Here is a 10,902-nt window from a genome sequence, read left to right on the forward strand (position 1 = left end):
CTTGTATTGTGCACGATTTGCCAATATTGCACGAAGCGCTTCGCCATGGGCCCGCCCTCGAGCTGCTGCAGGCCTATTCAAGTGCAGTTCCCTGCCCCCTGCTACCGCCGATAATCACAGGTAACATGTGTCGTTGTATATCATGAGGTCATTAGACAAGTGCAACTAGACAGTCCCAAAGATACGCGAACGACCTGCACCACGACTGGGAGACTTCTCCAAGCTCAGTAGGAGAAGCTGTTCGCCACGTACATAAACAGCGCCTGGTGTCCCTTGAGCTCCTGCTCGTAGACCCCACCCGACACCTTCTTGTCCATGAACTGGCCCCAGGGCAGTGTGGGCATGACGGCCGTGATGCTAAACTCCCAGTACTCGGGCAGCCACGCTCCGCCCTCCCAGTCAATGATCCCGCAGACGTGCCCGTCTGGGCCGATCATGATGTTGTGCATGTTCAGGTCCCCGTGCGTAAACACGATCGCGTGCGGAGCCTGCGCGATTAAGCACTTCTCCACCGTCTCTGCCCGTGCGCGGTGATCTCCAAGCGCCGCGTCCATGTTCTCCGGCTTGACACCTTCGGTGATAAGCTCCATCCTGACGTTCGTGACGAACGCGCGCAGGCGGGCGTTGAACGCGTCCTCGTCCGCAAAGGGTGCCAGCGGCGAGCCGGGAATCATGGGGCCGCGGATCTCCCTACCGGTCACACCGCACACGGCCGCACCGTGCGGGCTGGCGAAGCTGCGCATGCGGGCGAGTATCCGTGTGAGGTCCGCAGCGACGACGTCCATGTCCACTTGGCCCGGGTCGAACCAGTCCAAGGGGTAACCCGGGAGGCGGGTCATGAGGAGCGAGGGGCACGCGGAGGGTACGCCCAGCGAGCCGAAGGAGACGAAACGTGGGGCGGGCACACCCATGGCGCGGGCGAGGTTCATGGCGAGGCCCTCGTGTTCGTGGACGCGGTCGTGGCGCTTGAGAATGAGGCCAAAGGGAAGCTGGAATATGCCCATCGGTGACGCGATCTTGAAGTGCTTCATGTACCACTCCGAGAACGGTAGGAGAACATACTCGTGGATGTAGTAGTATATCCTCTTAGTAAACGCGGACGATGGTGAACCTATCCGGGGACAGGGTAAAAGGCGGGGAGGCAAGCTGACCAGAGGAAAGCGTGCTTTGAGTGGGTGGAGAGAAGTCATGACTGCGATTGCGTTGACTGTGTTGTGTGTGCGTAGGGAAGGACGTAGAGATGAGAGCGGGAAGAGAGCAAGATGGACAGCAGGAGGTACTAGAGCGAGAGCTTACGATGGCGCGAAAACGAGACCTGGAGGGAGAGAGAGGGGGACCGGCGAGAGTGGCAAGAACGAAACGCTCGTTTTGCATGTCCGCCGGTCAGATGCCTGCCGGCGCCGGCGCTCTCGGAGTACATCAATTCGAGACGTCGCCTGCGACCACAATTGCATGCGGTCGTCTCTTCCATACCCATGCGCCCACAATGCTATCGTCTCGTGGACATGCGATTGCATACCTTCTATTTCCACGCGCCCACAACACTATCGTCTCGTAGCTAGCCAGAGCCCCTGGCACTGCGTGAGGCCCAGTGAACAGCGGCCACAGTATTATCTTATACTTATCAGACAATTCGAAGGCGGTGGGACAAATGATCAGGAGGCCTCGCGCGGTATCGCTCGCGATGCCTCAGGTGTCCTGTAGGTGATGCGAGGACCGAGCGAGGTTAGGCGAGGGCAATTTGAGCCTTTTTGAGGACAAATTCGAGGGAATATCGAGGGCGCAGCCCTCGCGATGCGCACTGAAAAGTTCCTATGACATTCGTTTTATTGAACCGTATTAGTCCACGTATATGTTAATTGATGGAGACCAGGAGATTCTGGGAACTCAGTGATGTCGATTGACCTATGTAATAGGTGCGAGCCCCGCCATATTGATGCCATGGACTCGATTCGAATCCGCGACCCATGCCCCGGCGTCTCAAGTCCGAGTCATTGCATATCGGCCGGGTTAGGCGGGGGTGGGTGGTGCGCGTAGAGCATATGGGACTTCTTTGTGAGATCTGATATGCAGGGTACTAAGCATGTCAGTGGTGATTCCAAGCGCATAGTGCAGTACTAGTGGAATGGCATATCGTGCCACATGCTGCACAACCTCAGGTACGGCTGTACATGTGGCGGTGCAGGTACTAGGGTCATTCAAGTTATAATTCCTGAAATTCTTGAAAGAGCTCATGCTGCAGCGGTCACGACGACGATCCAAACGCAAGATTTGACACGTAGGCTCGACAGAAATACCGGACAATATGGCATGTATGTTGTCAGGGGTCCTTGTCCGACATGCTTGCCATCCGAGGCTCCCCCTGGTCCGGTGCAGAAAAACATAGGAACACCTTGACGTACAACTACGACTTCGGGCGTCGGCATCTCCATGGGCGCAACTTGATAGCATCCAAATACAATAAACCGCCCGTCTAGAAGTACGCGTGTTTCTCACCTTCGTGAGATATCTCAAGGCCTTGACCTCACCTGTCCAGAATGATAACGGTACCGCCTTCTGTGCGTGATCAACTGTCAGCGTTTACTGGGACCTATAACGTACTTCTATCAGGGTTTCGAACTCACTTTGACTTCGATGTGTAGACGAAGACTGCCTCCCACACAATGGGTGGTTATGATGCTGAGAAAAGTTGTCGCTCCCTCCGTGCATGTCGGTCTTCTGCCGTTGGGACTCGAACTCGGCGAGTTCAGTCTTGGGGCTGCCCGGTAATAATATATAAGTATGCAGATGGTGGATGACCGTTCGACGGCAGGTCGCTCATCAGTGTCTTCGACAGAGTCTCCGACTTCCGCCCTCAGCTATTCAGTTTTTTTGCGCACACCCTCCCGCCGCCAATTACCCACGAAGTTGCCTGTTCTACCATCGCGTACAGAAGGTGAGGCACAGCCCTGTCCGCTCGTTACGCCGCGCATCACTAACAACCTGAGCGGCGCCAGTCTGGTATGCAGCGCTTCACCCCAGCTAGAACGGCACCTGCCCAGACGTTCATCGTCGACTCACGCCTCGTTGTGGGCGGGGTCTACGTCGTCGTTCACGCTCTCACCGCGTTAGGACAAGAGATGAAAATGCACTGGAGTCTGTATCATCACTGCCATGTGTCGAGGGGAGGCTGGAAGATCCATATCAAGGACGATACGGGACGCCCGGGCCACTGGGTATACGACCAGGCATTCACGTCGAGCCTCATGAAGTCCTTCCTCCTCGTCGGTGCCATGCGCATCGGTCACTGCGCAGTCGACAACGGCGACGCTCTCAGAGAGATTACTCAGAGCATCCCGGCCGACAAGGTGCCGCCTGGGTTCCCCAACCTTACTTGCCGGACGTGGGTCCTCACGGCCGTGCGCCATTTCCGCGCCGCTGGCTATGTGCAGTGCAACAGCGTAACCGCTCTGGAGACGGAGATCACGGCGTGGGGCAGGGAGCACTACAACGCCGCCGTGCTCGCGTATCAGCCCAGGCCCATTATTGACTCGGCTCTATGCACCCTTCCCCGGGGTCAGTGAGGTACGCTTCATGATACAATCGTTGTCGCCAGACTTTGTTGACATATGGCAGGCTCTCCCCAGTCTTGAACGGCGACAGACGTGCCTTCGGAGAATGCATCATACTTGTGGTACAAGTCATGATTGCAGTGTTGGCTACCCTGTGCAGTCTGGTGCATGGCGAAGGTGTATGCGGTGCACTGCGGGAGTGCACGCGAGGGGAGATGATCGTGGGCGTGGTCGAGGCCTAAGCGGAGGGGTATCTGTATGATAAAGTGGCAGTATGTGTAACCGGTGTGTAAAATTTGAACGCGTTCACGAACAAGCGAGGTTCTACGGAGTCGCAGCGTGTAATTTGGCGGTCGGTATTGACTGCGAGGAAGCCGAGGTCTAAGCTCTGAAAGCGTGCAACGCCCATGGGATTCCGAAGAGACGCTGGTGACATTCCCCATATATTCCTGATGATGATTAACAAGGGTCGGGGCATGATCTACTGGTAAGCAGTCATGTAGCTCACCTTACACACTAGTAAGATAGTACGAAGGACAGAGCCTTCAGCAGGGCAATCCATAACGGCTCGAATGTATGCGCGCCGGGTACATCGGCCGCCCATGACAGATCCAGTTCACCGTTCTGCAGAGCCGCAGGTAGTCAGGGCTGCTAGGCCTGTTGAAGCAGTCGATGAATGTGGTGGCCAGGAGTGAAGTCGGGTAGGATTCCGTTTGTCCCGTACGTATCGTCGTGGTACGAAGGCAAACGCATACAGCGTTCAAAAAGGTCTCGCGCACGATACTGAACGCTTCGGCAAGCGCCGACGAGCAGGCGCCCGCTCGCACAAGCCCGGCGCGTGTACTGATTCTACTGAAGACTTTCCACCACGAGAGGCTTAGCTCGTATCCTCGACATCGATCCCGCCTGGAGATATATTGCCTTCTATACTACCCAGACCGCTAGGTGCATAACACAAATTGAAGGCATAGCATCACAGTGTTCGCTCACTAGGCCACCCGCTAACGCAGTTTCGTTAGTTCACCATGTCTTCCCACCCGAAGCCATCGTTCGTCATCGACGAACGCCTGATTGTCGGCGGGATTTATGTCGTCACTAATGTCGCATTGTCGCTCATGCAAGACGAGGCCGCCCCCGACCAATGGCACTGGGCTCTCTACCACCACCTCCACGCCACCCAGGGAGGCTACAAAATGCATATCACCGGGCGACCGGGGCGCTGGATGTTCGAAGACGAGCGTACTAGCAGTATCATGAAGACCTCAGTCCTTATCGGCGCCATGCGCATTGGCTATTGCCCAGTTGGCGAGAACGACCGTATTGTCGCCATTGCCAGGAGCATTCCGCCCACGGACGCGCCGGAGGGGTTCGACAAACTCACCTGTCGAACGTGGGCTCTCTCCATTATCCGCCTCTTCTGCAAGGCTGGCTATGTCCAGTGCGCCAGCTTGACCAGGCTGGAGGAGGAGGTCAAGGCTTGGGCGGCCGAGCATACTCAAACCGCCTTCGAGGGGCATAGGCCTAGGCCCGTGCAGGATTCGTCGACATGCATTCTTACCCCGCTTGGACAAGGTACGCCTCAGGTTGTATTCGATGTCGCCAAATTTTGACCAGACGCAACGGCAGGTGCTTCCTAGATCATCTAGGCGACGCCAGGCCGTCGAAGAATGCATCATACTTGTGGTTCAAGTTATGATTGCAGTGATGCATATGGTTATCCTGTGCAGTCTGGTGCACGGCGATAGTATATGTGGTGCGCAGGAATACACGCGGGAGGAGAAATCTGGTGTTGGACGAGGTCGGCATCGATGGTTATCGCAGTCTGTGGCAGTTTCTATGACAGATGTGTGGCAATAGGATGGACAGAACTCCGAGACAGCTCGACCGCTTGTGCGAGGCGTGTATCTCCCGTTGAGTCGGATATAGTCTGAACCTTCGCTACTGCCCGCTCAGTTGTGTGCATAGGTGGCGAAACGCTGTCCCATCTCCTCACGTAGGACAAAAGGCGAGCGTCGCAGCTGAGAATCGTGTCGTCTCATTACGGCATGCCCGCCAACTCGCCGGCCCAACCGATTACAACCAGAACATAGGAATAGTATAATAGTAGTGGACACCGCCCGAGATCTGGTGTCCGCGCAGCCCTCATAGTCCCCGCGCTCCCGCACGCGCCACAAGCGCCGCGCCGCGCGTCCTTTTGACCCTGTCGCACGCGCAGAACGGATCGTGGCTGACGTTGAAGCTGAAGCCGGCCGCGGGCCCGCCACAGAGGGCACTGACGTCGCCCTGGAGCACCGTGGGATGCCGCGGTCGTCGGCGTCGGCTGTCATTACGCGTCCCGTATTGCGGCCTCTGCGAACGAGAAGTCACTGTCAGCGGGGCGGATACACAGCGCGCAGCAGGGCGTGACGTACTGAAGAATTCGTACGAGAGCCAGCAGAGCGCGTTGCTCGGCATGAACGTCAGCACGCGGGGTGACAGCCCGCGCGCGAAGCCCTTCAGCCCGTCGCGCTGCCAGATGATCCGGAACGCGTCCGCGAGCCCCCGGACGTTCCTGATCTCCGCGTCGTGCGACGTCCCGCGCGTCTGCAGGATCGTCTTCGCGACGTCGAGTGGTGTCGTGACCGCGCCCGCGACTGCGCCCGACAGGCCGCCTGCGACGATGTGTGTCGCGGGCGAGTACGCGCCGCTGGGGTTGAGGAACGACTTCAGCTGCTCGTACACGGTGAACTGCACCGCGGTGAACGGGACCGTCATCGTGAGCGTCGTGGGGTATGAGATGTAGAACGCGCCGAGCCCCTCGGTGCGGTAGACGGTGCGCGCGCAGGTGATCGCGGACCGGAATTCGGACTTGTGTATTTGCATGCGCTGCTTGATCACTGGCGGGGCGGGCGGGCAGGTAATGGGTCGGACGCAGGGTCATGCGGAAGTGCAGCTGGGCTCTCACCGTCGAAGGGGTTCATGAGCGCGTCGCTCGCGATCGTGGCTGACGCTCCTGCGAGCGCTGCAGATGCGTATGACGCACATTTCCATTTTGAAGGATTTCGAGCGCGGGGTGGCGAAGGGGAAGCTGTACGTCAGGAGGCGCGAATGGCGCAAAAAGGGCAGAGTACGCACACGTCGCTATCCACTGGTTGCTCGCACCCTCCACATTTCCGCCAGCGTACTCCTTCACCAGCTCGTATGCACCGAAGTGTACCGCGTGTGCAGGGCCAGCGCCCATGATGACCGACGAGACACCCCTCCATAGGGCGCGCATGCCCTCCGTCGACGATATCCGCGTGAATGCGTTTCCGACGCCGGTGTATACCGCCGCTGGCGACGTCGCGAACACTTGCATTCGGGTCTGCGAGGAGCAGGAAGTGCTCGTACGTCAGAACTGAGGCAAATTAGCTCAAGGACGGATTTTCGCGCACTTTAATGCTGTCTACCGGGAACATGACTGCGTGCTCTGTGATTCCAGCCTATTGAAGTCACTTTTCAGCCATTTCGCTGCTATCCACCGCAAAGACACAAGACTCACAAGAGCACCTGCTGCCATGTTAACCTGCCAGCACCCACATGTCAACGGGATCCCTCAGACACCGGGAACAAAGAGAACGCACTGCGAGGCCTGCATTCGGCGAGAGTCCCTCATACTCAATGTCTTCAACGGCATCCATCGTGTCGTGAGCGTGCGTGTGAACGGGGTCCTGTGGCGAGTGACGGGGGGGGACAGCGGCAGGGTCACGAACGCGTAGTGGACGTCGGCGACGAGCAGCGGGGGCAGGGCTGAGAGGGCTGCGGTGGGAGCGCGACGCGGGTGCGCGTGGCAGACGTGGAGGCTAAGACTATATACTAGCGCGGGCGGTCGTGGCTCGCTGGGCGTGCGTGTGCTCGCGGGTGGCCGCTGGGAGAGTGCACGGGCTAGCAAATGGGAGCAGGCGATCCGGAGCGTGGCACGCGCCGCTTGCTCAGCTCACGACCCTGACACCTCCTCCCGCAGCCACGGCCAATCGCAGCCCGGCGGACGACCCACCCAATCACCAGCATCGGCCCCGACGTCGGCGGGTGAACGGTGCACACTCCAACACTCGCGCTGCATTCCATCTAGGTACGCTACATCCGCTGCTATACAGCTTACACGCTTTCGTTCACTCTTTCGCTATTTGCCTCCGACACCAGGGTCCTGCACGGCCGAACCGCCTCCAGGGCGCTGTATCAGCTTCTACGACTGCGCTTGGCGCGCCTTTGCCTTCGCCTCCGCCGCGAGGCGATCATGCTCCTCGATGTCCCTGCAGCAAGCCGCAGATGAGTACAGAGCGCCGTGCGAACACACGCAGAGTAGACGTACACTGCTTCCCAAGGGTAGTCCAGCCTATCACACAGATAATCGTCGTGAGCTCGCGTCCAATCCCAAGATAGCGCAGATCGATCTCACCAGACGTCTTCGATCTCGTCCCCGGCGTAATATCTGTATGGGCGAGATAGAAGTTTAGACACGGCGGGGTAGCAATTGCGCACGGGGCACGCACGGGATGTCGCTCGGGATCTCCCCGAGCTTGGGCTTCAGCTTGTTGTGCACGACGAACACAGCGAACTTCGTGCGCTTCGCCTCGCGCTCGGATTCCGGCAGCAGCGCGAGCTCGCGCTCGACGTCCTGCTGCAATTCCGTCACGGCGTAGCTGCGGGGTCCGGTGTGGTGAGCAAATCCGAGCAAGAATAGCACGGGTCCCTGATCTCACTGGAGAGTCTTCCTAGAGTCATCCACCTCATCCTAACACGACGTGTCGCGCTGCTATTTCAGCGGCAGTGGGATGGTCGTGGAAGTACCCGACTGACCACAATGAGTGCACGTCTGCCGAGCAGGAGCTTGCCGGACTCAGGCCCGCTGCATGAGAATAAGCATGGGCGACCTCCACATGGACATGTTCACCCACAGCCACTGGGTGCGGATGACCTGCGCGCCGATCTGCTCAGCGGTGAGGCCCGGTAGGGACTCGTAGAGGGACAGCCCGATTGCGTGGATGGGGATGTTTCCTTTCCGCTCGGGGTTCTTCAGGAACGTACGCTAAACACCAAAAATATGAGCTTCGATGCACGGGGAACGGCAGAAAGGAATCGCGGTGCGCGGGACGTACCATGACGCGCGCGGGGAAGAAGCCTCTGAATCCGAGGATATGTTAAACACACTGATCCGCATACAAGTGAGAGCGGTATACTCGCCCTCCACCTGTACGACATATGTTAACATAGTGTAGATGGTATGACAGTACAAAGGGTGCGCACCAATCGCAATGAGCAGGTCCGGCTTGAACTCCGCGATCTTCTCGGCGCTGCGACGGATGAGGTTGTGCACATCGTTGTACGTGACACGCAGGTGCTCGGGCTCTTGGGTCGCGGCCATGGCTAGCGTCGTCAGGTCAGAAGAACGCGGTGAGAAGGAGAGACGCGTTCGTTGCGAGGAGGGAGTCAGGGACAAGGGACTCGGAAAGAGGCAGCCACTCGTATAAGTAGGCCACTGCAGCGGATAAGACAAGGATAAGATCATCTATAATCTCAAAGTTTTCCCTCTGATAGTCGCATTACGATCTGTTATCAATGTGATTAGATTAGAGTGGCCTCAGCACTTGCTCGCGCGCCTCCTTGAAGTTCGATCGCGCACCCGCTCCGCCAGGACTGAGGACACCTTGTCCACTAGCCTCTACCACGACCATGTCCGAACAACCCTCAGGCAGCGCGGGCGCATCTGGCTCTGGCTCCGGCAGCAACCCCCCAAAGGCCATCGCGAGCCTTGCGAAGAAGCAGAGCGATGTAACGCGCCTCGGCACACAAAAGCTCAAATTCGTGCCTACTCTTCCCGCACGACGCGTCAAGGAGTGAGTTCAGCCCCCGCGCGCCCCCAACGCTACCCTTTCGCATTGCTCACCGTGTATCAGGGAGGCCAAAAAGGTCTGTGCGCGCTGACTTCAAGTTCCCCTCCACCCACACTCACCCCTCACGCGCCAGGAGGAACCCGCACCCTCAGCAAGCTCCGAGCGCGGCCGCGGCAGGGGCGGAGAACGCGGGCGAGGCAGGGGGCGCGGCCGCGGAGGCGAAGGAGGGCGCGGCGCAGCGCCCCGTCCACCCGCGGTAGAGATGACCGCCTCCGGGCCCTTCGCGATGGGCCCTGCGCTTGGGGGGACGTCCGCCCGCCGCACCGCGCCGCGCTCGAACTTCGCGCCCATCGTGCCCCAGGGACCGGGCGGGGCGGCGCGCCTCGGCGCAGGGCTCACGCAGACGACGGCGCCGACGCTGAAGCGCGAGCCGAAGGACGGGGGCGGGGTCCCGCCGGGGGACGACGAGGTGTATTCGGACCCGGACGAGGGCGTGGAGATCGTCGATATGGAGAATGTGAGGCAGATGGACTGGATGGCCCCCGAGAGTCTGCGGAAGGAGAAGGAGACGGGGAAGAAGAAGGTCAAGAAAGAAGAGAAGGGTGAAGCGAGGGTCAAAAGTGCGTTTATTCGACGTGTCTTATGCTGTAGGATTACTGACGGCAGAAAGCAGATGTGGTTGCGGAAGAGGCGATGGATATCGACCGTTCGAAAACGCCAGAAGAGGAGCAGGTAAACCTAGCCAATGCTCTGGACCTTAGCGAAAGTGAGGACGAAGAGGAGCTCGAGGATATCATCGACGACTTCGCTCAAACACAAGCCGCCAATGAAGAGGTACGCCCTATACTCCATCTATGCGTGCGTTCCTGACAACACGTACAGGAGACGGACATACGGCAAGAGCGCCTGTACTTCTTCCAGTTCCCAAATCCGTTCCCCGTCTTCCGAACACCCGAAGCGCCACCGGAAACCAAAGGGAAAGACAAGGCCGAAGACGGCAACGACGAGGCTGGCAAGAAAGTCACCTTCGCTGAGGACACAAAACCACCGGCACCCGCTGCAACGGCAGCACCAGCCGCGGGGGCATCAAGCGCTGCCGACAAGACAGAAGGGCAGCCAAAAGTCGACGGTGTCGTTGGCCAGCTCGAAATCTACGAGAGCGGCGCGGTCAAGCTACGCCTGCCAAACGGCATCCTCATGGACGTACGTGCATTCCTTGGACATCTTTTTATAGATAGAACTTACACAACATTCCATACGCGTATGTACAGGTTACAGCAGCGACACAACCATCCTTCCTCCAACACGCCGTCTATGTCGACTCCGCGAATAAACGGCTTTCCGTACTCGGCGAGGTCAACCGCCGCTTCGTCGTTACGCCCGACATCGATTCTTTGCTCGCCGGTATGGAACTCGCGGACCATCCACCCACGTTCGAGCTTGGTGAAGGCCTCCTCACCATGGACACCACATAGCCACGGCTACCCACAACTACCTCT

At 58.7% G+C, this 10,902-nt stretch overlaps 6 protein-coding genes across 6 annotated transcripts; 3 read left to right on the forward strand and 3 right to left on the reverse strand.

Moving 5' to 3' along the window:
• Positions 1-133: 133 nt before the first annotated feature.
• TRAVEDRAFT_58792 (uncharacterized protein) lies at positions 134-1,190 on the reverse strand (the record flags this gene model as incomplete). The annotated part of the gene is made up of 1 exon (XM_008040637.1): positions 134-1,190. The coding sequence occupies one exon, from the start codon at positions 1,188-1,190 to the stop codon at positions 225-227; it is 966 nt and encodes a 321-aa protein (XP_008038828.1). The 3' UTR covers positions 134-224.
• A 1,812-nt stretch (positions 1,191-3,002) lies between these two features.
• Positions 3,003-3,563, forward strand: TRAVEDRAFT_123034 (uncharacterized protein; the record flags this gene model as incomplete). The annotated part of the gene is made up of 1 exon (XM_008040638.1): positions 3,003-3,563. The coding sequence occupies one exon, from the start codon at positions 3,003-3,005 to the stop codon at positions 3,561-3,563; it is 561 nt and encodes a 186-aa protein (XP_008038829.1).
• Positions 3,564-4,576: 1,013 nt separating this feature from the next.
• Positions 4,577-5,188, forward strand: TRAVEDRAFT_47773 (uncharacterized protein; the record flags this gene model as incomplete). Its single annotated transcript, XM_008040183.1, has 2 exons — positions 4,577-5,123; positions 5,178-5,188. The coding sequence occupies 2 exons, from the start codon at positions 4,577-4,579 to the stop codon at positions 5,186-5,188; spliced, it is 558 nt and encodes a 185-aa protein (XP_008038374.1).
• A 374-nt stretch (positions 5,189-5,562) lies between these two features.
• TRAVEDRAFT_29146 (mitochondrial carrier) lies at positions 5,563-7,401 on the reverse strand. The gene is made up of 7 exons (XM_008040005.1): positions 7,154-7,401; positions 7,072-7,095; positions 6,965-7,012; positions 6,666-6,894; positions 6,496-6,552; positions 5,963-6,427; positions 5,563-5,900 (listed from the first exon to the last, which is right to left on the reverse strand). The coding sequence occupies exons 1-7, from the start codon at positions 7,208-7,210 to the stop codon at positions 5,878-5,880; spliced, it is 903 nt and encodes a 300-aa protein (XP_008038196.1). The 5' UTR covers positions 7,211-7,401; the 3' UTR covers positions 5,563-5,877.
• A 354-nt stretch (positions 7,402-7,755) lies between these two features.
• TRAVEDRAFT_37495 (PRTase-like protein) lies at positions 7,756-8,934 on the reverse strand (the record flags this gene model as incomplete). Its single annotated transcript, XM_008040066.1, has 9 exons — positions 7,756-7,822; positions 7,882-7,905; positions 7,969-8,001; positions 8,063-8,212; positions 8,273-8,304; positions 8,370-8,418; positions 8,468-8,598; positions 8,669-8,691; positions 8,817-8,934. 9 exons carry the CDS (start codon positions 8,932-8,934, stop codon positions 7,756-7,758), a joined length of 627 nt encoding a protein of 208 aa, XP_008038257.1.
• A 308-nt stretch (positions 8,935-9,242) lies between these two features.
• On the forward strand, positions 9,243-10,878 carry TRAVEDRAFT_37496 (uncharacterized protein; the record flags this gene model as incomplete). The annotated part of the gene is made up of 5 exons (XM_008040067.1): positions 9,243-9,398; positions 9,537-10,023; positions 10,077-10,237; positions 10,289-10,606; positions 10,675-10,878. The coding sequence occupies 5 exons, from the start codon at positions 9,243-9,245 to the stop codon at positions 10,876-10,878; spliced, it is 1,326 nt and encodes a 441-aa protein (XP_008038258.1).
• Positions 10,879-10,902: the final 24 nt, after the last annotated feature.

Source organism: Trametes versicolor (genome assembly GCF_000271585.1).
Source record: "Trametes versicolor FP-101664 SS1 unplaced genomic scaffold TRAVEscaffold_6, whole genome shotgun sequence".
NCBI lineage: Eukaryota > Fungi > Basidiomycota > Agaricomycetes > Polyporales > Polyporaceae > Trametes > Trametes versicolor.

Coding starts and splice junctions, on each gene's coding strand:
- TRAVEDRAFT_29146 (XM_008040005.1), bottom strand. CDS start 7,210: ATGGATGCCGTTGAAGACATTGAGTATGAGGGACTCTCGCCGAATGCA. Junction 6,895..6,964: donor TCCCGGTAGACAGCATTAAA/GTGCGCGAAAAT, acceptor TGCTCCTCGCAG/ACCCGAATGCAAGTGTTCGC. Junction 5,901..5,962: donor GCTCTCGTACGAATTCTTCA/GTACGTCACGCC, acceptor TCTCGTTCGCAG/AGGCCGCAATACGGGACGCG.